Here is a 26,107-nt window from a genome sequence, read left to right on the forward strand (position 1 = left end):
ATACTGTACAGTTACTTTGTTTGCAACATTTTGAACCCATTCATGCCCATTCTTCCTCCTCTTGCAAAATTCTCACTCTTTAAAATGCTTACACTGGATTTAGTTGTAATTAATGAATATAGATGTTTTACAGTACTAATAATACTCAATATTCTATGGTTACAAAAATTAGAATAAAGCAAGTAACTACACAAGCACAAAAGCATTTATATATTTGATACACAACATGTCCCCTCATGGCAACTTGGATGTAGATTGATTTAATTGGCTAATACTAACTTGAAAACTGGGGGCTATTTTATGATAAAGCTTGTTACAACAGCAGGAAGAGCATAAGAAAAGTATAACTCTTACAGGTGAAAGTAAATATATCAAGTATCTGGGAACTGGGTTTGTGTAATACAGCATAACAAGCCACTAAGCGTACATAGTCTAGTTGTATGTAAGGAAAGGATATTTACTTTTTGTAAAACTTGAAATTGAAATTCAGTAATTTTCTTTAACAATGCTATTTAAAGAAAAAAAATGCATACCAAGTTTGAAGGCCCTGAAATGGATAATGAATAAAATTAGTCTACTCCATGGTTACTGGGTCCTGGAAAATGAAATGAAATACTATTAATAAAATTGTGAGGCCATTCTAATGCAATGCACATTCCTCCTAAATGCATGTGCCACACCTGTTGGATATGTCCTTGTTGCAATGCAAAATGTGAAATTTACAAATCTAACAACACATTGCGGCCAAAACGGCGCCTGACTGCAAGATTCGGGCTGCTGAAATCTCTCTGGAGTTAAAGAGAGATTGTCAGATAACCCACATGTACTCTGCACAGCTGTTTTTTTGAGAGCGGATGGCAGGAACTGCATTTTTGTGGTTGGCTTGCGATTGGCTGGAAGATGCAGGATTCCATTGTGCTTATGGCCACTAATGTTGCCTATATGGACTCTAAGGTTGACTGAGGCTTATCTCCTGATCACTTTGGACTTTAATTTTTTCCCCTCCCTTTGGCTTTCTTTAAAGATTGAGAACCTTCAGACTGGCAAGTTTTATTGAAATCACCAGGTGAGTTTCCTTCAATCCTTAAAAAAAAAAAAAAGTTTAACTATAAATTTTTTGGAATATACAGAAAAAAGATAATTATTGTTGGCTTTAGAAAGTTTGAAGTGGATCAAGGGCTCAGATGGACTTGATTTAAGACTTTGAAGTTGATTGAAAGGATCCTTTCTCACAGGGAAACTTTGTTCTCTGAAATCAGTAACACGACTTTGAAGATTGGAAGCTAGAGGGCACCAGATGGCTAGCTTTAAAAAAAAAAAAGTTCGATCTATGGGTACAGGTTTTTGAACTATTTAACTCTTTAGTAGAATTGGTAGGTGTTATTGCAGAGGAACAAGCCCCACTGAATAAAACTGAAACTGAATTACAGGTGGAATTAAAAATCACAGCTTACAAGAAAGAGATGGAAATAATGGATTTACAAATGACAGGTGATTTAAAAATGGAAAAAGATATACAAATAACAGATCAGAAGAGCAATCTCAATTATTTCCTTATACTGGATTTACAAGAAGGATTTTCTGGAGTTGCCATGTTGGAAGTACAAAGGGGGCCTGACAAAGATGAAGACAAGAATTTTGAGAGAAGAAATGAAGACAGTAGGAAAAGGCAGATGCTAGAACTTTCTTTGAGGAATTTAAAGATCATTTGCAGAAAGAAATGCCTTGAGTTATTTATAAAAATAATAAAGGCAGGGTAAAAAATCTAAAAAAAAAATTCAGAATTGGTTTATTTGAACAAGGTTAAAATAACATGTTATTTGGGGTCATGTTTAATGGGTTCTTGATTAGGACTGGATGATGATGCTTATTTCTGTGAATATTTGTTTTTTGAGTGGGACTGAACTCTGAAGAGAGGAAATGGGTTTGTTTAAATGGAAAGGGACAATTCACATTTGGTGTAATAGATACAATTTGTAATATTTATGTTGTTATTTCTGATAACCCTTACTGGACTTTCACTGTTTAATGGGGAGAGATAAGGTTCTAGAGACAGTTTCATAGAAATTGGGGTGAAGTATGGAATGAAGAGATCTTTGGTTGTATTTTAAGAGAGAGTGATAAGTTGTTAATGTTGATTATACTTGCTGGGGATGAAGGGGGAGGTTTCTTTTTCAATTTTTTTTTCTCTTTCCCCTTTTTCTGCACTTTTAAAATTTTTGATGTATTTCTCTATTTTGTAGTTGTATAAGTTTTTTTGTTTATTCGTTTAGTCGCTTCCGACTCTTCGTGACTTCATGGACCAGCCCACGCCAGAGCTCCCTGTCGGTCGTCAACACCCCCAGCTCCCCCAGGGACGAGTCCGTCACCTCTAGAATATCATCCATCCACCTTGCCCTTGGTCGGCCCCTCTTCCTTTTGCCTTCCACTCTCCCTAGCATCAGCATCTTCTCCAGGGTGTCCTGTCTTCTCATTATGTGGCCAAAGTATTTCAGTTTTGCCTTTAATATCATGCCCTCAAGTGAGCAGTCTGGCTTTATTTCCTGGAGGATGGACTGGTTTGATCTTCTTGCAGTCCAAGGCACTCTCAGAATTTTCCTCCAACACCACAGTTAAAAGCATCTATCTTCCTTCTCTCAGCCTTCCTTATGGTCCAGCTCTTGCACCCATATGTTACTATGGGGAACATAATTGCTTTAACTATGCGGACCTTTGTTGTCAGTGTGATGTCTCTGCTCTTAACTATTTTATTGAGATTTGTCATTGCTCTTCTCCCAAGGATTAAACATCTTCTGATTTCCTGATTGCAGTCAGCATCTGCAGTAATCTTCGCACCTAGAAATACAAAGTCTTTCACTGCTTCTACATTTTCTCCTTCTATTTGCCAGTTATCAATCAGGCTGGTTGCCATAATCTTGGTTTTTTTGAAGTTTAGCTGCAAGCCAGCTTTTGCACTTTCTTCTTTCACCTTCATCATAAGGCTCCTCAGGGCCATGAGCATTATTTGTCCTTAAAAGGAAAGCTTGTGGTATTTTTCTTTCCGTAGTAGCACTAGCCCTACAACCCTATACTATTCTACTTAACCTCTTACCCTTCGTAGCAATTTACCTACTTATTATTGTTTTTTCATTTTGATGTGCCCATTAATACATTTGTAACATTAATTTTGTTGATTCAGAGATGATGCATGGTGTCAAAACATTAATTCTGTTGACTTAAAGACAATGAGTGCCAGTCTGGTGTAGTGGTTAAGGCACTAGGCTAGAACCTGGGAGACTCCGAATTCTAGTCCTACCTTAGGCACAAAGCCAGTTGGGTGACCTTGGGCCTGTCACTCACTCTCAGCCCTAGGAAGGAGGCAATGGCAAGCCACTTCTGAAAAATCTTGCCAAGAAAACTGCAGGGACTTGTCCAGGCAGTCTCCGAGAATCAGACATGATTAAATGGATTAAAAAAAAAGAAAAAGACAATACATGGTGTCAACACTTTAGCAGTCTTAGCAATCCAGACTTTTTTTTTTTTGCATGGGCTTTAACCTAAGAAATAAATGAGAATCCATTCCATTGCCTAAACTTTTTAAATTTCACCTCACATTTCAAGGACTTCCCATCTGCTGTAGTCCACCCATCCTTAGTTGAATTAAGTATGTGCCATCTTATATCTTCATACAGAACCAGTAATTATATATACCAGACCATGTCTGTATCGCATTCCCCTTCCCTACTAAGCAGTCATAAGCATCCTCTACTGATTCTGTTGTCACCAAATCCTATAGCTCCTCCTGACTGGTTTTAGGGACAGCCCTTTCTACTTTTATTTGTTGCTTATGTACTAAGTGGTAAAATGATGGATATAATAAGTGTATAGCAGCCTGGCCTTGATAAAAGAAGCTAAAGATGGCAGAAGAAACCAGTGAGAGAAAACTCAAGTATGGCTTAAATTATATTACAGCTTTTAAAATATACATTGCTGGTGCTGCAAAAGGGAGCCATTTTATCTTTAGTTGTCGAATCAAGTCTTTTGATTTTGTCTGCATAAGCACTTTCACATTTCATTTTAACTTGGTAACTCCTGCTGAAACACACCACCTCTATTTTTTCGATTACCATTACACTGAATAGATCTTTAAGCTTACCAGTCTCAAACAGGGTCCTGCAAAACCTTATAAATTTTAAAAATGGATTGTTGCAAAGTCAGCAGACCACAAAGTGAAGTCTAACTAAACTTAATGCATGTTGAGCATGATGTCTAAGGTTAAAACCATTATTTTTCATTATAGCATGTCCTCACTAGTGATCTTGGCGTATTTCATTCTTTGCTGTACTGATAACATCTTTTCAGATGCTTACCTAATTCCTTGCTATCCTGGATGGTACCAAAATGTGTTGTCTTAATTGGTAGCGAGGAATGTTTTTGAGAGTGCTGATTGTGAACAACCTAAGTTTTTAAAATATTTTTATTTTTTTATTCTGCCTTTATTTTTTATAAATAACTCAAGGTGGGAGAACATACCTAATACTCCTTCCTCCTCCTATTTTCTCCACAACAACAACCCTGTGAGGTGAGTTGTGCTGCAAGAGAGGGACTGGCCATAAAGTCAGGCAGCTGGTCTGGTCACATGAAGGAACTTCCTCAAAAGAAGTGTGTATGCAATGAAGGTCATTCATCATTGCTTTGTGTCAACTTAAAGAACAAACAAAAGCTACTAGTTATTTTGCAGTATATAAAGCATAGTTGTTTAAATCAAGGGCTGGGGATGAGATCTGGTCTGGGCCCCGTGTTCAAGGGGGAAATCCTGGAGTTGCCAGTTTGTTCTAGCACTGATATGAACTGTGAGTGAAGACAGAGCCATCCTACTGAAAAACACACATTTCCTTCAACTTGCAAGTATTTGTCCTAAAGTTTGAACTAAACCACATATTGTAAGAAAAAGGGTGGAGTAAAATAAGTGGACTCACACATCACCTTTAATAAAAGCAGATGTGAGTATCTGCACGCTTCTGTTTGATAGGGAATGATAAACTAAACGTTTTTAAAAGGTGTGTGCATGTTCATGGAGAAATAATCGAACTTCAACCAAGCATTTGACAAACTACCCCACAACCTATGGGCAAGTTAAGTGAGCGTGGACTGGATGACACACCGAAGTAGCCATGTAACTGGCTCAGGTGTCCTACCCAGAAAGGTTCATCAAATTGGAGAGGATGAGCGGTGTATCACATGCCTCAGTCCTGGGTCCTCAACTCTCCAATGGCCCCATTAATAATTTAGACGAAGAAGTGAAGAGCGTGCTTATCAAATAGGGCGGAACAGCTACAACCGTAAAAGGCAGAACCCGAGTCATCCAACTCCCGCGGACCTCGTCCACGCAGTTTCCCCGCTGTCTTCTTCCGGGATGTTTCTTCCAGTGGCTTTTGAACCCAGACGAGGCCGGCCAACCACACCGCTCTCCTGCGCGGGCTGCACCGCCAATCCCCGCCTCGGCCGGTCAGCGGATCCCCCTCCTCCCCCTCGCAGCCCGGCCCCCTTCCCGCTCCCGCCGCCCGAAACCTTCGCGCCCCCGCTGAATCATCGGCGATGAGGCGCAAGCGCTCTGCTCCTCCCAACGGTACTGAAGGGGTGAGGAAAGGGGCGGCGGCTTGAACTCCTCTCCGGGAGGATTGGTGGGCGGGGACTGCCTAGGCCCCGCCCCCTCGTCCCCTACCGCCTTTTTCCTCGCGCCGGCGGCAGTCGTAGCGTTCTGGTGGTGGCCGCGGCCGCTGCGGGAAGGAGAGGGAGCCCGGGCGGGCGGCGAGCGGGGGAAAATGGAGGCCTGGCTGTGGAACGAACGCTTCTGGCTTCCGGTCAACGTGACCTGGGCCGATTTGGAGCGAGAGACCCTCGACGGCGAGGCCGGATACCGCGCCGGCCACATTTTGGCGGCGCTCCCGCTAGCGGCCGGCCTTTGTGTCTTAAGGCACTTCTTCGAGAGGTAGCGATTGCGGGAGGCGGCCGGCTGCCCCTCAGCTGGCGCAGGTCCGGGTTGTGAGATGGGGAGCGGGGCGGAGGCTGCGGCGCCCGTCGCCGACGGACCCCGCCCCACGGGATGACGGTTTGGGTGGGGGGCGCACTTCCGGCCGCCCGCCCAGCTTCGGGTAGGGGTGGCCGTGACTTCCTCCTCCAAGCGCCAGAGGCCCAGGGCGAGGCTGGGTTTTTCTTCGTCTCGGGGCTGCGTAGCGGTCCGTCCTTCTAGTCTGTCAGTGGATTCGCTCGCGTCGGCTACGGCGCAGCCTGGCGTTTGGTGGGATCGCAGCCTGTGTGGCTCGACGTTGTAAGAGGAGAGGCGTGTTGGTCTATGGTAGGAAAAAAATCAGGAGTCTGGAAGTACCTCCTCCGAATAACAAATTTCACTAATAGTTGATTCATGTCAAATTTCATAAAACGTGTTGGTCGGAAACGTGCTACCAGATTCCTTCTGATAGTGTGGATCGAGCGAAGTGTGGTTCAACCCTCCCTGCGAACCTAGCCTCTGCTTCGTTTGTTCGTGTATTTAGTTTCGATATTCCAAAGAAGGCAGGGAGGTGTGTCCAGCTCCTCTCTTTATCTCATACTGCTCCAATCCTGGAGGGTAAGGTGGGCTGAGAGAGGGCTTGCAGTGGACCCAAGAGCTTCGTGGGTGAGTGGGAACTTGAACTCAAGTGTCCCCAGTCTTACTTTGCAACTGAATCTGCCTGTTGGCTTCTGCTGTTTGTCTCAGCATTCATTATTTATGAAGGTGAAGTCAGTTTTTTAAAACAGTTTTAGATACTTTGCAAACCAAAAGATGAAGTGTCCTTAGTGTTTTTTCCTCCTTCATTGACTTGCTCTTTTAAGATTAGTTGATACATGCTGAAAATCAGGGTGGAAAGGAAGTGGCAGAATGGATGCAGAAAGGAGGGATACAGAAGAGATACAGGAAGCACTAATGTAAAGGTGGTGGGGAGGAGAGATCCCAGTAATTTATCAAATAATTCGTTAAAGCCTAAGTTTGTTAACTAATATCTTGCAGGCCACAGGTAAACATATTTTCATGAGAGCATCAGTACACTGATTTTGGCTAAGCATTCTGGTAATTAATTCCTCAAGGGATGGCAGTGCATGTCTATTGGCTGAGAGTCTCATGCCACTGTATGTGCTGTTGTGGACCAGGACAGTCATGGGCCTTGATCCACTTCGTGATATATCTACTAGCAAGCAATGTAGAGCTCACAACTGGACTTGTTCTCTTTTCCTCTCTTCAGTCTGAATGTTTTTTTTTTTTTTTGTGAGAACTGTCATACCTCAAGGTTCTTCTCTGTGTTAGCGTTTCTGATATAGGAATTAATATTTATATTGAAAAATGCCCTTTTCCTGAAATATGCCTGGAACAAAATAAATGTTTGCATGACTACTTGAAACTATGTTTTACATTTTTGCTAGAACATGTGAAGCATCAGAGAACATTTCTTGGCAAATAGTGATCTGGTTTAGTGATTCATAAGGAACTGCTCTAAGTGGACTGTTAATTGTAGTTTAAATTGGATTGGGAATCACTTTATTTTCTAGTCTGGGACTGAGCATGCATTTTTCTCATGTAAAGTACTTGAATGTGTTGTATGTTATTTTTATTAGTATAAATCACGTACTTTTAGAAATAAAACAAGTATATGTAATATCAGCTTCATAATACAGATGTTTCTGGTTTTATGGAAGATTACTGGTACAGATTTTTATGACTGAATTTTTCTCCACATCAAAAATTTAGTATGCGTATATAGAAAACTAGCATGTCAAGAGAAAGTTTAGAACTCTACTTCTTTTGTAGCTTTTTTCGCAAGGATTCTTTTTAATATGGGGAAGTAATCACTCACATAAATGATCTATGGCATGAATGGGCATACTCTAAATTGTGTCATGCAAATGCAACTCCCAGCAATCCTAGCCACATCATGGCATATAGTAAGGACTCCTGGGAGTTGCAGTTCAGCAACATCCAAAGGGCTAGAGATTCCTTTCTCTGACATACACTCTGTGAGGAGTTCTGAAATTTTGAAGCTGGTTTTCTTTTGAAAAGTACAAACTTTATTATTAAAATTTGGTGGAGCTATTTGTAGCCAGCTGAATTTTTCAAATAAGAACTTATATTTATCCTGAAACTGTGATTTCAGTATATTGTAGGAAAGGCGTCAGGGTAAACTCCATTGTTCATGAAATCATTCTTTCATGCCTGCTACACTGTACAGTACATGAAAGCATTATGTACCTGTACATAGAATCATATTGTTGGAAGTAGGAATGTAGGTAACAACATAAAACTGAGATGCTTAAATCAACTGATACCCAACAACTGTGCTGAGCTATATTGTTTCCTTCCTTTGTTTTCAGTCATCAAACTGGAATCTTAGGGAAGATTCTTCAGCACTTTGGTTGTGATAGAAAGGTGTGGAAACATGTAGTGAATAGTATTAGTGTACATGAGATTTAGTCTTTTTTCTTTTTTAGAATTTTTTATTTTGCCTTTATTATTTTTATAAATAACAAAGGAAGGGAACATAGCTAATACTCCTTCCTCTTCCTGTTTTCCCTACAACAACCACCTATGAGGTGGATGGAATTGAGAGAGCATGACTATTTCAAAGTCACCCAGCCAGCTTTCATGTCTAAGGGAGGCCTAGAACTCACCATCTCCTTGTTTCTAGGCCACCGCTTTAGCCAGTGCACCAAACTAGCCCTCAATTTAATCCAGAACTAACTGGAGGTTTTCCATTGAGATAGAATAGTTGTTACAGACACATCATTATTAAAATCTGTCTGGTGGAAATTGTTAAGATTGCTTTTCCTCTTCTGTTTTGTTTAAACAGAAGAAAAGTTGGCAGATAGTTTACATGCTATCTGATTCCTTATTAAGTTGGATCTTGTCCACTAAAGGAGACTGCAGTACATTAATTGTTCTTAACTTATTGTGGAACAGGGAGGTACTCCAATAATGCATTGCCCAACTGGGAGCAAAAAGACTACTTCTGCATATTGACCTTAGCTTCCTTAGGAAATTAGGAAACCTCCATTTGTGCATGGAAGTTAATACAGATAGGCATTTTCATAAGCAACTGTGCTGATGTGATTCACTATTGGTGCCATGAAGTATTGGTATTTTGGTATTATAGTACTGGCTTTTTAAAAATATTCAGTTAGGTTATTCAATGCTTGATCAGTCCTCATTTCAGCCTACAAGGTTAAAAACAACAGGCAGACACACACACACACACAGAAACTAATGCACCCATTAAAAAAATCTGAAAGCCCAAGATATGGCAAGATTTTTACCTGGTATTAGAAAGAAAATAAAGCAAGTGCCATGCAAACCTTCTCAAGGAAGAAATTCTGAAGACAGAACAACATTATTAAAAAGGCCACGGTTCCTCTCTGTGATTGGTCTCTCTTTTTTTCCTACCTCTTATCCCCTCCTGTGCGCACGCAAAGGGAAATATGCCCTTGAGACAAGCCCAGTCCTGGAAATTACACTGAATATTCATTTAGCTTTCTTGGCAACATACCACCTTAGAATAAGATTCATTTTGAAGCAGTTCCTCAGAGTGTAATCTCATATTTAAGGCACATTCTTAGGTCTTTACATATCAGAACCAGCATTTTAAAGTCTTGATTCGGAAGTATGCATGTAGAATGAATAAATAAATAAATCTCAGAAACATACTGCAGACTGTTTTGAACACCATGATCTGGCTGTTTTAAATTTCATGACATGTTCAGTACAATACACAGTTACCTGATAATCTTCAAAGACAGTCTTGTGAACAAACCTACTGCAGTGGTCTATGTAAATTATTCTTACTGCATGCATTATTGTAGTTAGCAATAACTGATATTAAACTCAGCTTGTGAAAGTTATTGTGTCTCACTGAGGATTCTGAAAAAGAACAGGATTTTCTCTTGACTACAGAAGGCTGGCTTAGACTAATGAAGCCAGGTATACTGTGTTGTAAAATTTAATTTGTAGGCTATGAGTGGTATAACTTATTTGTTTCCATTCTCAGATGAGAGCTATATGTGGTAATTTGTCTGGGCCTCAACCTAGAGGCTTCAAGAACTCTCCCCAGAGAGAGAGTTGTATCATTTTCTATTGTGTTATCACTACTGATCACTAGGAGGCACTAAACAACTGGTTTTGTTCTTTTTGGAACTTGTGAGGCATAGGAAGCCCCCATTTAAAAACAAAAGAAGGGGGTTATACCTACAGTGTATATAAGACCTAACCTGTGGGGGCTGCCAATGCCTGATAAGTCCCAACAAGAATGAAACTGGTCATGTAGTGCCTCCTAGTGGTTAAATAGTTAGGTAAAGGTAAAGGTTTCCCTTGACATTAAGTCCAGTTGTGTCCGACTCTAGGGGGCGGTGCTCATCTCCGTTTCAAAGCCAAAGAGCCAGCGTTTGTCTGTAGACACTTCCGTGGTCACGTGGCCAGCATGACTAAGCGGGACGCCGTTGCCTGCCTGCCGAAGCGGTGCCTATTAATCTACTCACATTGGCATGTTTTCAAACTGCTAGGTTGGCAGGAGCTGGGACTAGCAACAGGAGCTCACCCCGTCACACGGTTAATAGTTACACTACTGTAATACAAAATACTGTATATATCTATTTTATTTCCCATTTCTATGAACATTTCTATTTTTTCGGTCTGTAGAAGAAATATGCACTATTTTGTTTAAAAATCTTTAAAATGTATGTAGCTTTGCTGAAGAAGCTTGCTTAACCTTAAAAATAATGTGTGAGCATATCCCTAAATACAGTTTGTCTCCATGCTGAAGCGAGTATCAACAGTAGCTGTGAAGTTACAATTATAGTTTCTCCCCTTTGTAATGGTTGCCTATTCTAAAACACCATCAGACTCATGGGTAGGAATTCAAAGATATCTGATTTATTAAAGAATAGTATGCAGAATCACAGAGAAAGCTGAGAATGATGAAAGCGTGCCAAATTCAAACTAAAAACCCTCGGTGCAAATGAAATCCCTCCCCCCGTAGAATCTTCTCAAGTCCACAATCCCAGGTGCTCCTAACAGTCTCTGATAGTCTGCGGGAAAAGGCCTTGAACAGAGAACATAACCCAAACACATTCCATTGTCCTGATTCCACATACAGAGCTTGGTACAAGGTCTCACAGCAGCTCTGTCCCAAACAGAAACGTGCGTCAGCGCCATGGCATGTGAAATGTTACGATATATAAACTACATTGAATCAGTGAACATGACACCTTGACAATTTATTGTCATATTAAAGCATATAATGTGCTTTCAAATCTCTAATAGGAGATTCTACTTATTAGCAGTACACACTTTGGCTACATTTGGTTATGGAAAATAGGTCCATGCAAGTACAGATACTTTGGCAGCAGCGATGGCTTGAAGCAGCTTTTGAAGTGGCCATGTGAGCCTTATAAAACATGCTGCAGTCCATTCAGTTACAGTTCAGTACAGAAATAATCAAAATATAAGTCTAGGTCTGCTGGTAGAACTTTGTATGATTTGTGGTAAATGGGTAAAGATTTTTGATTCCCTGTGGTATAACAACAACAAAACGTGGATTTACAGATAAGAAAACTAAGGAGTGTGTTTGCAGGACAACAAGCTCAGTTGTGATACTAAAAATGAGTATGTATTTTCTTAATTTTTTAATCTGATAAAAAAGAGATTTACTAAACCTGATATCTGTCCAACCATAGTGGAATACTGGTCTACTTGTAAATGGGTCAGTGTCAATGACAGATGCATTGAGTGACATGATATGTATGCTGTCTTTACATGGATAAGGATCAGGTTCATATAGTCTTACTTTAATTGCTTCTGACTCTTTGTGACCTGTGTGGATGCTATTTCATGAGGATTGTCTCAGTAACTATTTCTTTGAATTCTTGTAAGGTTATGATTGTGTTGTGAGTGATAGTATCTAGCTACCTTGTCTCCTGTCAGCCTCTTTTCTGAATACTTCACTTTTTTCCAAGCATACTTAAGACTCTTCTGACTCTTGCCTTCACGGTATATATCCGAAATACATAAGCTTTGGCTTTGTATGTCTCCAGCACCGCCATACAAAGGAATACATTTTTTCTTCATTCAGCCTTTCTGGTGGTACACATTTCACAGTCAAATATTCCAACTGGGATAACCATGGCCTTGATGATGTATAGCTGTGTTGGCAGTGTGATGTTTCTGCACTTTAATATTTTACCTAAATCTGTCATAGACTTTCTCCCAAGATGAAAACTTTTCTTTACTTCTTGGCCAGAGTCACAATTTCTGTGAATTTTTGAGCCTATGAAGATCGAGTCCATTACTACTTGAGCTCCTTCTCCACTTATATGCATTGGGTTGACCTGCTTGTTAACAGTCTTTTTTTTAATATTGCGCAACAGATGAGCTTTGTCTTCCTTGCCTCCAGTCATCAGAGTGGTATAATTAGCATTTCTGAGGTTTTTGAAATTTTAATCCAATTTCTAATCAAGGGAGTATAAACAATGCCCTTGCCTTTCCATTATACATTGAACATTACAGATATAATTTCAAATATGTGCCTATCCATCATACGTTCCCTTTTGGGGTAAGAAATATTATGCAAAGCATAACATTGTAGTAAGAAATAGTAAACCAAAGGAATTAAGGCATAACAAAAGAAAATGAACTAAGTGGAGTTTATAGGAACAACATTTGCAACATTTGCTCTCCATAAGTTTTTATCCTTGCAAACCATCCTTGCTTCCATCACATCGATACACTGTTTCATACGGGGACTTCCAGGAAAGAAATGAACTGAAGGTGGCTCTGCTAAAAGCAGAGCCAACGACTGCAGCAGAATGAAGAGCTGCCAAGTAGACCAGCTCTTCGTAATTCCTCTCTGGACAAGGAGAGGACTTGAGATGGCCCACAAGTGCTCCAGACAGTTGCTTCTCATGAGACTGCAAGACAGCAGTCTCTGGTGGGTTTAGAACTCTGGGAGACAAGGGAAAGCCATCTTTTCGCTCAAACTGCAGTTGGCACCTTTCAGAAGGACACTGAGTTTGCACACTTCCTTTTCCAATCAGTTTTGGAAATTGCTTGTTAACAGCTTTTCAGCTATTGGGAACTTTTAGATTGACAAGTTTTATAGCACTGGGTGAGTTTCTTTCAATCCTTAGTGAGATAAGTTTTAAATACAAGCTTAAGGTCTTGATTTTTTTTCTTTTGGAATAAACAGCAAAAGCGTGATTAGAGCTTTGATTTTGGAAAGTTACAAATGGACTAAGGGTCAGATGGATTTGAAATAGGATTTTGGAATTAATTATGAGAATCCTTCCCATGGGAAAATGCTTCTGTTTTGAATCCTTTAAAAAAAATGATAGGATTTTGAAGGTTGGACACTAGAGGGAACTAGAGGGAACCAGAAGGAAATAAAGATTACAATTAAAGAAGAACACTTAAATTTGATTTACTATTACAGAATGGAGCAAAATATCTTAACATTGGATGTATGGAAGGATATTTTTAAACAGTGGATCCAGAAATTAATTTTAAGAGTGTCTGCCTCTATAGATAGACTATGTTTAAAAGATGTTATGGAAGAGGAACAAGTTTTACTGGATAAGACAGACTGATCTGAAAGTGGATTTAAAAGTGACAGGCTACAAGAATATGGAAAAAGATGATACCCTGGATTTACAAATGAAACCAGCTGATGTCTTAATAAGTAAAAGGGCTATACAAATAACAAACCAAAAGAGTGACCTGAATAATTTTCCTATATTGGATTTATAAAAGAGGCTTGTTAAAGCTTTGCAGAATTTTGTGAGAAGGGACGAAGAAAAAATGAAATCAAGTTCTAGGACATTATTTGAAGGGATCAAGATTGTTAAAAGTAAAAGGAAGGAATATAGAGTTAGTTTATTTGATCAAGATTAAAATAGATGTGTTGTTATTTTTGGTAACCCTTAATGGACTTTTCTTGATCAGGACTGAATGACCAGGCTTTAAGGATTTGTTTATAGATAAGAGATGGGATGTGGGAAGAAGATTTTATTTGTTGTATTTTAAGAGAAGGTGATAAGTTATTACAACTTGTTTATATTTCTTGTGATGAAGGAAGTCATTTCTTTATATATTTCTTTTCTTTTTCTTTATTCTTATTTTTTCTTTCTTTTCTATTTCTGTTTCTTTTCTACACTTTCTATTTTTCTTTTTCTTTTTTTAGTTTATAAGTTTTTACCTTTTTAATTGATTTAATTTTTTTTAATTTAAAAGATATACTGCTTCATACATTGTCTTTTATTGTTTAAGCTTTTCACCTTTCTGTTTTTGAGGATCTCATCAACCCCACCCAACCACAACTTCTTGGTCTTCCCCTATTCACTCTTTCTGCATACATTTGTTTTGCAATTCAAACCATTCTCTCAATTTAATCAACATACTTATTCATACTGGTAACTTTTTATTCAATCCATATTCATTCATTGCTCATTCATATTCTTGTTTTATCTCACACACTACTTAAATATCCTATTCCCACTGCATTCAGTTTGTCAGGGAAGATGGAGAATTCATGAATCAATCACAGCAATTGCTTGTCCTTCAGAAGCTTCCTAATTTTCAAAAAGATCTTTAATAAGTAGTTTCCCATATTAATTAAGAGAGGAAGTGTGAGCGAATCTAGTGTCTGCAGCATAGACAAGCTATTCCCATGACTTCCAGGGTGCTCAACCCGCTGGAGATCACTATTTTGTGATTTCTTTGTAGGAAGCCTCTGTAAGAAGTACTTGTGAGTAATCCAGTTCTCTCCTTGATCCGGAGAGGGTTCCGAAGAGCCAATCTCTTCACCGGCTCCTCTTATCCACCACGGAGCCGTCTTCAATCCGCCATTACTTCCCCAGAAGTCTGAAAGCAATGCCAGGGGTGGTTCATAAAATCTCAACCAAATAGTTTAGGCTTTAGAAAAAATCTGTTTCATTTTTTGAATGTTTAGAAGTTAACATTTATACTGAAAATTTTAAATTTCATGTGGATGAGCTCTTAACCATGTAGCTATTGTTGCAGTGTCCAGAATGTAAATGAGAATGTTTAAATGTTCAGATTAACTTTTCACAATATTGGTATTATTTTGTGTATACATTATTTCTCTGGAATTGGTTTTCCAGATTTATTGCCAAACCCTGTGCTTTACATCTTGACATTCAAGACAGTGGACCTCGTAGAGCTCAGCCCAATGCAATTTTAGAAAAGGTGTTCACATCTATCACTAAAGTAAGTGACAAGTCAGATTGTTTTGCGCTATTGTTTTGTATATCACTTTAGTCCCTTGGGGCAAAGCTGTAGTGTGAAAGTGGTTCAGTATTCCTCTCTTATTGAATTGTTGAGGTATTGAAGAACTAAGTAAGCTTTTAATTACTGTAATAAAATTGTAATAATATTTTCAACTTATAATTCTCTCCTTAATTTGTTTTGTTTTTGTTATTGCCTGTTCCCTGCCCTCCCTCACCCTCAGATTTATATTCTATCTGTAGATTGTAAGAGGCCAAGAATTATTGCCAGAGTTTAATAACTAATCATTATTTTTGAACCAAGGGTCTCTAGCTGCATTTATTTGATTGCTTGATTGATTTCTATAGCCGCCCATCTCAGCAAGTGACTCTGGGTGGCTTACAACAATAAAACTATAAAACAATTAAAACAGTTAAAATATAAAATAAATACAAAATAAATATACATGGCTGCCAAGCGAGCAATGCATGAATGTTAATACAGCCAAGAGACGGGACCATCCACACGCTCGAGGCCCCAGGCCCGGGCACAAAGCCAGGTCTTCACGGCCTTACGAAAGGCCAGCAGGGTCGGGGACATCCTAATTTCTGGAGGGAGGGTGTTCCAGAGGGCGGGCGCTACGGAAGAGAAGGCAGGCCTTCTAGTTCCCGCCAACCGACACTCCCTGGCTGACGGGACCTGCATTGGGTGAGGATGCAGGGGACAAAAGAGAGGAAGTGTTTTGTGTAGGGTTCTTCCTACCTAGTGCTAAAGTAAGAGTTTAGTGGAACATGCAAATATAGTCACTGTTCCTTTTGAACATCAGTAGTATGCTTATGGTATATATCAAAGCCAGTGCTGTCCTGTATCAATCTTGCTTTGTAGAGAAATAACTAAGATTTGTTTACCAAGTACAGCAAGAGATTTGAAACCACCTTCAGACACACAAAACAAAAACCTCACAGGTCTGCCTGAGCTTGACATCCAAATTTTGCTGACAAAAATGCAGATAATCAGTATGACTTACCTTGAGAAATGTCTGTAAATGTAAAGGAAAGGTAGATTTCAGTGGTACTGAAATACCTATAGCTGAAAATAGTTGGAACTTTTTTCAGTAGATTTGTGTAAGGACTTCGTTTCTCAAACTGAATATTTCACCTGTTTTGCCTTTCCTAGCAAAACATGCAGTTCCAGATAATATCCAGCAGGTTGCAGATTGAAAGACAGTTGGGCAGGAATGGGAAGAATCTATTTTAGAAATTTGATAAGAAGCAAAAAAGCTCTTTTTATATCTGTTTGATCATCTCCTAGTGTCCAGATACAAGACGATTAGAAGGTTTGTCAAAACAGCTAGATTGGGATGTCCGAAAAATCCAGCGCTGGTTTCGTCACCGGAGGAACCAGGATAAACCAAGCACCCTTACAAAGTTCTGTGAGAGCATGTAGGTTTATGTAGAATTCAAGTCTTATAGTTTCAGTTTTTCTTTGTTTTAAAAGTAATTATCAAATGGTCTTTGAACTTCAGGTCTTAGAATTAGTAATGCATAATCTGAAGAGAGCATTTTTAAATAAAATTTATACCAGTAGGGGTACTTAGAGTGCTAAAGACCCAGGAAGACCTGTTGAACACACAATCCAATATCTATATCTTTTATATATAGATATATATCCCAGTTTGTTAATGCTATGTCCTCTCAGTTATTTAGTAGCGTTAGCAATTATTAAAGCATCTATCTATTTCTTTGCAGGGGTTGTATCTTTTATCAAGTTGCCTTTTACTGTCTGAGGTTATTTTCCAGAGCATTCACTTGACTTTTTAAATAGACTCTTATCTCTTTTCTGTCCTACTTAAATTTATTTTTTCACTTTTTTAATGCATGGCTTGTATCACTATAGTATCTGAGCACTTTGCCTTCCTTCCTAATACTGGCTTCTACCTCTCTTCTTCAATGACTGCTTCCCCAAGATACTTATCATAGGTGAGTGGGACTCTTATTTGACCTCAATCTGTCTATACACTAAATGGGAGGCTGCTCATTTTCAAAATTAAGACATTTGAATCTGAAATTTTGATTGGGCATACACATGCTGTTTTCTCTAAGCATGAAGATGCAGTATATTTACTTTTTTATAGGGTCTTTTAATCATCAATATTTGCATGCCATATATTCTTGTTTTTTTATTTCTAGGTGGAAACTGTTGTTTTTTTTAGGTATTTTTGCATATGGACTCAGATTTCTTTGGTCGGTGAGTATGTTGGACAATATTCAAATTTTGCTAATTGAAATTACAGTAATTTAATTACAAGAGTTGATGCTTGGTGCTTTTCCCTAGCATTCTTACTTGGATGCGCAGTTCCTATTTGATTGTCTTAACAGAACTGGAAAAGTAGCCTTCAAATCATGCTTTGTCATAGAAATGCTGTATATATATTTTTGATTATAGGACTAGAAGGACTTATTTGTGATTTGCAATATATTATTCCTGGAAAACTGTTCAGGTCTATATCATTCTCTCATACAGACTTTGCAGTGGCTTGTGTGAATGTATCTGCATGTAATTCAATTATTAAAATATTTATATATTGCTTTTTGGTTAAAGAAAATGCTGAGTTTAGATATAATTTATCATATTACAATTTTCTGAAAATGTCATTGCTGTTGGATTATGGGAGATGTCATATTTTTTAAATCTGATGTTTGTTGATAGGGCTCTATGGATAATCTTAAAGAAATAAGTAACAATATTTAATAAACAATTTTAGTGATATTTCAAAATGTTAGTTGACAGATTTTATTTTTCTTTCTGTGGCAAATGTGCTTGGCAAATTTTGGTGAAAATAAGCATTTGAATGGTTAATCTGCACTAACCTACCCACCCCACCCATGCTGGATAGTGCTGGCTCACAGAAGGCCCAGCCAGTTTGTTCGTTTGTTTGTTAATCAAATTTATATAGCTGCCCATCTCACGAAAGTGACTCTTAATCAACAGTAAAGAGATATTGGGATGTATAGTAACATCTGAAGATCAGCAGATGGTCTGTCCTGTACTAAAATACAATAAAAAAAATTAAAATACCCAAAATGTTTTATAAAGTGTGACAGTTTTCATGCAAGAAGGATTTTTTAAAATTATTATTATTTTTACTGTAAGAGGATTTCTGGAGGAATATTGATTGCATTTTTTTCTTTTTACAAAAATAAGCAATATAAGAAGAAAAGAAACTTCCCATTCTGAGTTAAGCTAAGAAATCAAAATGATATATTTCTGAAGTAAAGGAAAACAGAATGTGTTCATTTCTCTGTGCCCATTCTCACATTAAAATCCTGCAGATAAGAGTGTTCTGTATTACTCTATTTTTCTCTCTATTGTAGTCACCCTGGTTTTGGGATACACGACAGTGCTGGTATAACTATCCGTTTCAGGTATCCATTTTCTTTAATAATATTTGTAGCAATGCTATTGTAGGATATTTTGATTTAGGTGCTATGGAGCTTGTGTTGACTATAAAGATGTCATTTCCGAAAATCTTTATTTTTTTTCCTAATAAAATTCTGAGTTAACAGTGTGTCACTACAGCATTGATGCAGAATCAGAGCTTCCTGATTTGAAAGGTTTAACAAACAATCTAGATTCCTTTGGAAGAGCTGCTGTTGCTGCTGCTCCAATAAATAGGACATCTTGAAGTAGTTACAGTATACCATGAAGCTTGGGCACATTGTTGTTTATTCGTTTAGTCGCTTCCGACTCTTTGTGACTTCATGGACCAGCCCACGCCAGAGCTTCCTGTCAGTCATCAACACCCCCAGCTCCCCCAGGGACGGGTCCGTCACCTCTAGAATATCATCCATCCACCTTGCCCTTGGTCGGCCCCTCTTCCTTTTGCCCTCCACTCTCCCTAGCATCAGCATCTTCTCCAGGGTGTCCTGTCTTCTCATTATGTGGCCAAAGTATTTCAGTTTTGCCTTTAATATTGGGCACATTAGTTAGCACATATTTGATTTTAAAATATATGTGGCTGATTATATTAATGCATTACAGTAAATCCTTGGTTTAATATATCTTTCTAATTTTTTACTTAATTTTTTATTGATGAACTATAACAATACCAAAAATAAAGATACATCAGTGCTTGTTTAGTGAAAAAAAAAAGACATATGTTACAGTGATTAAACTGAACATAAATGAAGAAAAAGCAACTCCAGGTAGTCCTTAGTTAACGACCATTTGTTCGGTGACCATTCGAAGTTATAACAGCATTGAACAAGGAGACTTACAGCTGGTCCTTGAAGTGTGGCAATTTGCAGCGTCCCCATGATCACATGGTAGCAATTTGGGAGCTTGGCATCCAGCTTATTTTTATGATGGTCGCATTGTCTCACAGTGACGTGATTGTTGTTTGCGACCTTCACTGCTGGCTTCTGACAAGCAAAGTCAATGGGGAAGCCAGCAGGAAGTCACAAATGGCAATCAAGTGACATTGGGCTTAGCGACCATGCAGGATTCGCTTAACAACCACAACTGGAACTGCCGCAACTGCTGTTGTAAGTCAGCACATTCACATGAGGTTGCACTTTACGACCATGTTGCTTAGTAACAGAGTTGCCGGTCTCAATTACCGTCATTAACCAAGGACTACCTGTAATGGAAGGGCGGGGAGGAGATCCATGTAGTCTCAATATAAGATTAATTAAATCCTGAAATTTATCTTTAAACCTAGACCATGTTGAAATGTATTGCTCTATCTTCTGATTCTAGAATATAAAAACATTTCGAAAATTGGTGACAAATACAGATTTTTTTGTGTGTATTGTCATTGTAAGAAATTTGAGGACTCTGTAACTCATTAGATTTCGTGTTGTCCAGCCATAGCCTCCTTTTGGTTTCAAGTTATAGTATATGTTAATACACTCCTGGAAAAAATATAGTAGTTAAAGATGTAAATGTGATACTGAATTATACTCTTAAAATATGGAGTTTGACATTTTATGAAGAGCTTTGGCTTTATTGAACCTGGAGCTCAGCAAAGAATAGTATTGTATAAGTTGAAAGAAACTTGCTCTCCAGATATTAAGGACTGGATATCTGGTTTAATATATCTTGCTTAACAGACTTCTAGTACAAGGGACACATTTTTCATCCAGACTCCAGATCCATTTAACAAACGTGTTCATCAAACTGAAGGGTTTTCTATTGGGTTAGGGTCCATTAAATTGAGGTTTTACTGCAGATAGCTGTTTTATCAATTTGATCATTGTGCAAATAATGAAAAATAACACAAATGATATAAATTTGGATTTAATGGAACTCCCTCCTCTCCCTGAATGGTTCATTAAATAAGAGGGCTGTGTACACTGCCTTAAGCCTGTGAATGAAAGGTGGGATATAAATCTAATATATTTAAAATAGAGACCAGTTTGGTCTAGTGGTTAAGGCACCAGGCTAGAAACCAGGAGACTGGGAGTTCTAGTACTGCCTTAGGCATGAAAGCCAGCTGAGTGATCTTGGGCCAGTCACTCACTCTCAGCCCAACTTACCTCACAGGGTGGTGGTTGTGGGGAAAAGAGGAAGGAGTATTAGGTATGTTCCTTGCCTTGAGTTACTTATAAAAATAATAAAGGTGGGATTAAAAAAATCTAAAAAAAGTAAATTGAGGTTTTATTTGTATTATGCATTTAACCGGTGGACTTTTTGCCCTGCATCAGAATTTAAAAGGTTTATTTTAAGAAGGATTCGGACAAATGTGAACAGGTTTAGCGAAGGGCACTATGATGATCAGGGGACTAGAAGAAACTAAACTTAAGAGGAAGGTTTAGCCTTGAGAAAAGAAGATTCAGAGGAGATAATGCCTACACTTTTCAAGTCATAGAAAATAAAGCTGGGATCTATTGTCTGTCATCTCAGAGGGCAGAGGACAGAATAATAGATATATTTTTAATATATATCACTGATAATGTTACCTACTCAGGTAGTGAAACTTCTGCAAACAAACAACCAAACTCGGGGAGCACCAAGGACTCCACAGATATATTTTTGTTTTATTTTTCATTTCTCATTATTAGTATGCTGCCCACTTTGTGAGGGCAGCTTGCAACAATAAAAGCATAATCAAAACATTAGAACTGTAAAATCATAAACCATTATCCAAATAAAACCATAAAAGCAGACAAATCATTAAACATAAAAAGATTTACAGGAATGCATACCTTTATTATAGATTATGAAAAATTCCTGTCAGAGCAGTTCAACAGTACAGGTAGTCCTCATTTAATGGCCACTCATTCAGAGACCATTGAAAGTCACAACAGCACTGAACAAGTGGTACTTACCACTGGTCCTTGTAGTTGCAGCCAACACAGTGTCCCACAGTCGTGTGGTTGCCATTTGCGACCTTCACTGCTGGCTTCTGACAATGGGGAAGTTGGCAGGAGATTGCTAATGGCAACCATGTGACGTCATGCAATTCGCACGACAGCAACCAGAACTGCCATTGCTAAGCAGCATGGTCACATGACATCATGCTTTATGACTGTATCGCTTAGCAATGGGAATTCCAGTCCCAATTACTGTCATTAAGTGAGGACTACCTGTAGAATCAGTTGTTCAGGAAGATGTTGGACTCCCCTCCACTGGGTGTGAATAGATGGAAGCAGACGGTCATCTGGATTCTTGCAGAATATTGAATTTGATGGCATAAATGTCCACTTCCAGATCAGTGGGTTTGGTGCTGTATTAAGCAGAGATAAACCAGTGGGAAAAGAATGCCCTTCCCCCTAATGTAGCATAGGCTTGCTTTGACCTTCCATCACAGTAAGAATGGATGGAAGAACAGTAACACATACTTCGGAAGACTGTTTTCAGTTCGTACTAATCAACTCGAAAATAGTTTGTGCAGAAGAATTTCAAGACAGTATTAGGTACGTTTGCTGCCTTGAGTTATTTATAAAGATAATCATAAAAATAATAAAGGCGGGATAGTCAGTCAATAAAATTTTAAAAAGATGATGTTGAAGGCTTCTTTGATCTTTTCTTTAAAAAACACCCTTTGAAAATGAATAATTCACCTGTCAAAAGCAAACACAAGACGTTAATATGCCTCTTTTCATGGACTTCAATTAAATGAAACAATCATTTGTTAATTGCTAGCCAGGCTTATTTAACATAACAAGCTAAGGAAGATCTGCAAGTGCGTTCTTTCCTCCAACCCTTCTCCTGTCTCCTATCTGTTCTCACCTCCATTACTGAAGTCACTGCCTTAGAGATGGTTGAGCTTGTTTTTCCAGACATCCATTTGCCCCCCATTCAGCAGGGAAATGCATCTCCCAGGGATGGGGGTAAATAAGGGCTGCATAGTGCCTCCGTCCAGTTCATCTGGGTTAATTCTGAAGGGGGAAATGCTCTGTATTGCCATCCACTATCCTCCCATATCCTGATTTTTTGTCCTTCCTGCTCACCAACAGCTGTTAACAGGAAAAAAGACGCTGCGTTGCTTACCTGCTTTTGCTCTTCGTTTGTGGTCAAGCTAGATGTAGTTGCTCTTTTTCTTACATCTTAACATTATTTCAAAATGCAAATGACTGTTAATGAATTTCATAAGAATATTGTGGTTGTGGTCAGGTCTCCCACTATTTAAAAAACTGATAGCAATTCTTTGCAGAGATGAGAATAAGAGAAAATAAGAATACGAGAAAATAGCTTTCTAATTTGAAAATACAATAAACAAAGCTTAGGTTCATAAATTTCTCTTAATGGAGATGTTGGACAAGCCACATAAATAAGATTTCTGTTTTTCAGCCCATAACGTCTGGCATTTACTACTATTATGTCATCGAACTGGCCTATTACTGGTGTCTTGTCTTTTCACAGTTTACTGATATTAAGCGAAAGGTAAGAAACAAGCTTTTTGAGTCTATAGGAATTTTATTTATTTATTATGAATTTAGATTTTTTTTTTAAAAAAGACAATCTGCCCATAATAACCAAAATACCAGTTTGCATCCTTGATTGAACCTTGTAGAAGATTACATCAGAAAGTTCAAATACCTTAATTTGGTTAAGGCAGTCATCTTTTGTCGTTCTAAAAGTTATATCTGGAGTGTTTAGCTGTAGCATTAAATAAATTACTTAACTATTTTTCAGAAAAATGTCTGCTGGATGTTTTAAAATTTTTAAAAAATCATACTCAGTAAGCTTGATTCTGTGAGGCTGATTTAAGATGAATGTTGTAGTATTGGCTTTTCTCATTCTTTAGCCTTACTAAAACTGCAAGGGTTGTGAGCAGTCTGCCTTCTTCAGAAGGAATATCTAACGTTGGCTGCTTATTTGGGGACAAGGTTAATGGAAAGCTATCCAACATGCATATAAGCTCTGCGTGTAAGATTGGCCGGCCTGGGTTCAAAAGATAAAATTGGGTACATTGGTATATTAATGATACTGAGCCCCAAACTGGTGGACAACCTCACTACTTGCTTCATATAGAGGTTAATAGGAGGGGAGAGGGCATTGAATCCTGTAGCACCCCATATAAGAGAGGCCTAAGAGATAACTTCTCCACCCACCCACCCCTTCCCAACACTGACTGAAACTGGTCACGAAGGAAGAGAACACCATAAAATGTTCAGAAGGATATTGTGGTTGACAGTATTAAAGGTCACAGAGATCAAGGAGTACAAGGATGGATGTACCACCCTCACTCTGGTTTGCCCCAGATCACCAGCAAGCACAACGAAAGCTGTCTCAGAACTGCATTCCATCCTGAAACCTGACTGAAATGGGTCTAGATAGACAGAGTTCTCTGCAACTGCAAATTGACCACCTGAACTATCTTCCCTAAAAAGGGAAGACTGGAGACAGGGCGGTAATTATCTAGAATCATTGGGTCCAAGGCAGGTCTCTTTGAGGAAGGGGCCACAATCATCTCCAAGGCTGAAGGCATAAAGCATCACCCCCTCTCTCAACAAGGCCAACATTACAGTATGGACCAAAGCACAGGTTACTTCCTTGGCCTCCTTAACAACTCAGGAGGGACCTGGGTTCACTAAACTGGTGGCCAGACTAAGAGTGCAGAGAACTCTGTCTACTTCCTCAGGAGTCACTGACAGGCTCATCTCAGATCATACCACCAGACTGAGCCCCAGGCACCTTGGCTGGACCTGCCCATTTGGAGTCCAGCTCAGAATGAATCTGAGCAACTATCTGCCAAATAGCCAGAATAATTTTTAAAGCAGCCTTGCAGATGATCTGGGGGCTCGTCTCTCTCCAGCAAAGACCAGATCACCCTAAAAAGGGCTGCTGGGTGGCTATCGGTGGACACAAGGGCAGAGAAATATTGATGTTTTGCCACAATGAAATGTGGCTCTTACCTACATCAGACTCCTTTCAGGTCTTCCTCCAGTGGCACTCCAGGTTCTCTTCTGATGGTTCATCTCTCAGAGCTCAGTAAACCAAGGTGCACCCTGAGATCAGCACATAGGGAGAGGCCACATAGATGTGATATGGTCCTAGGCCCCAGCCACCTGTCCATTCCCAAGCAGCAGTTAAGGCCTTGGCTGAGCTGCCCATTAGATATGAGGGAAAACCCTAAATTCCCTCTGAAATCCCATTGGGTCCATCAGTCTCCTGGGGAGGGCCATTCAAATGGGTCCTGTCTTCCTGCCAGTGGGGGTGGGTGACTTCAGTGAGCTAGAAAGCAATCAGAGGTGATCTGACTATGGCAACGGACTGATATTAATGTCCTCCACTATCAGATCACTTCACAACATCCCCAAGACAAAAAACTGATCCATTGTGGCCACCAGTAAGCACTGGGCCACTGACTCAGGACAGCCACAAACTCTTGAGCTGCCCCGGGGACTAAAGCCTTGGTGACTCTATTGCCAGCCCTGTGACAGAATCCAGGAATTTAGGGATTATGCTGGGCAGCAAGGAGGGCAGTATACCAATAGCAAGCCCAACTTTAGCTAGAGAACCTCACATCTGGTTACCTAACCCTAATCCTCTGAGCACCTTCAGAACTCACAAATGACAATGGCCATCCCACCCCATTCTTTTTGCTTCTTGTAGGTAGTAAGAACTTGATTCTTGTCTCTGATTTTAATTTTTGGGTACCTAGGTAGAGTATTAAAAGACAAGTCTTGTGGGCACCTTAAAGAACATGTTTTCATTGTGTCTCCTTAGATAGATGGAGCAAAATCCTTTGAGAGAGATTTTATAATTGTAATACAGTTGTATGAGGATGGAAGAAAGGGAGAGAAATAGGCAGGATTAGTATGGGAAATAAATGACAGAACTGTTAAGGCCATAAATAAACTACATAATCCTATGCTACCTAAAAGTTATTCTTTTCTCCACAAAATACTAATGATCCTTGGAAATTTAATCAGGGTTTCTGTGCTACCTTTGAAGAGTAGAGGCCTCTCATTGAGAAGAAAACAATATAGTTTCTAATTATAGTGAGGAGGGACATTATTTACTCATTTTTTAATGAAAAAAACTGGGTTTGAAAGGGTTTTTGTGTGGCTTTTTAAATGGCAGAAAAATTTGTTTTAGATCGGAATGTTTTATTGCAAATTGAAATGGTTTATAGAAATAATGTTTTCTATGGCATAAATTGGAGTAAGAGATTGATAATTTGTTTTGTATATCTTTGCTGTAGAAAGTTGGAAGTCACTTTCTATGTAGTTTTTTTTTAATCTATTTTCACACATTTTAGTTTTTTTTCTTTATAGGTTTTTTGTTTCATGCTTTTGAAAAAATAATAAAGTTTGATTTAAAAAAAAGAGAAGAAAACAGCATAGTTTCTTAAGAGCATAATTGGGTAACTGAAGATTTATA

General features: G+C 38.8%; 1 protein-coding gene across 1 annotated transcript in view; it reads left to right on the plus strand.

Annotated features, from left to right (window-relative positions):
• The first annotated feature begins 5,748 nt into the window (after positions 1–5,748).
• The window catches only part of CERS5 (ceramide synthase 5), a 29,722-nt gene continuing 9,363 nt past the window's right edge, over positions 5,749–26,107 (plus strand). The window contains exons 1-6 of the mRNA XM_063293626.1: positions 5,749–5,971; positions 15,172–15,277; positions 16,586–16,716; positions 17,464–17,521; positions 18,649–18,699; positions 23,069–23,161. Coding sequence (XP_063149696.1) covers positions 5,805–5,971; positions 15,172–15,277; positions 16,586–16,716; positions 17,464–17,521; positions 18,649–18,699; positions 23,069–23,161 — 606 coding nt within the window. The 5' untranslated portion in view covers positions 5,749–5,804. The remainder of the gene's footprint in view (positions 5,972–15,171; positions 15,278–16,585; positions 16,717–17,463; positions 17,522–18,648; positions 18,700–23,068; positions 23,162–26,107) is intronic.

This window comes from Candoia aspera, chromosome 2 (genome assembly GCF_035149785.1).
Source record: "Candoia aspera isolate rCanAsp1 chromosome 2, rCanAsp1.hap2, whole genome shotgun sequence".
Taxonomy (NCBI): Eukaryota; Metazoa; Chordata; class Lepidosauria; order Squamata; family Boidae; genus Candoia; species Candoia aspera.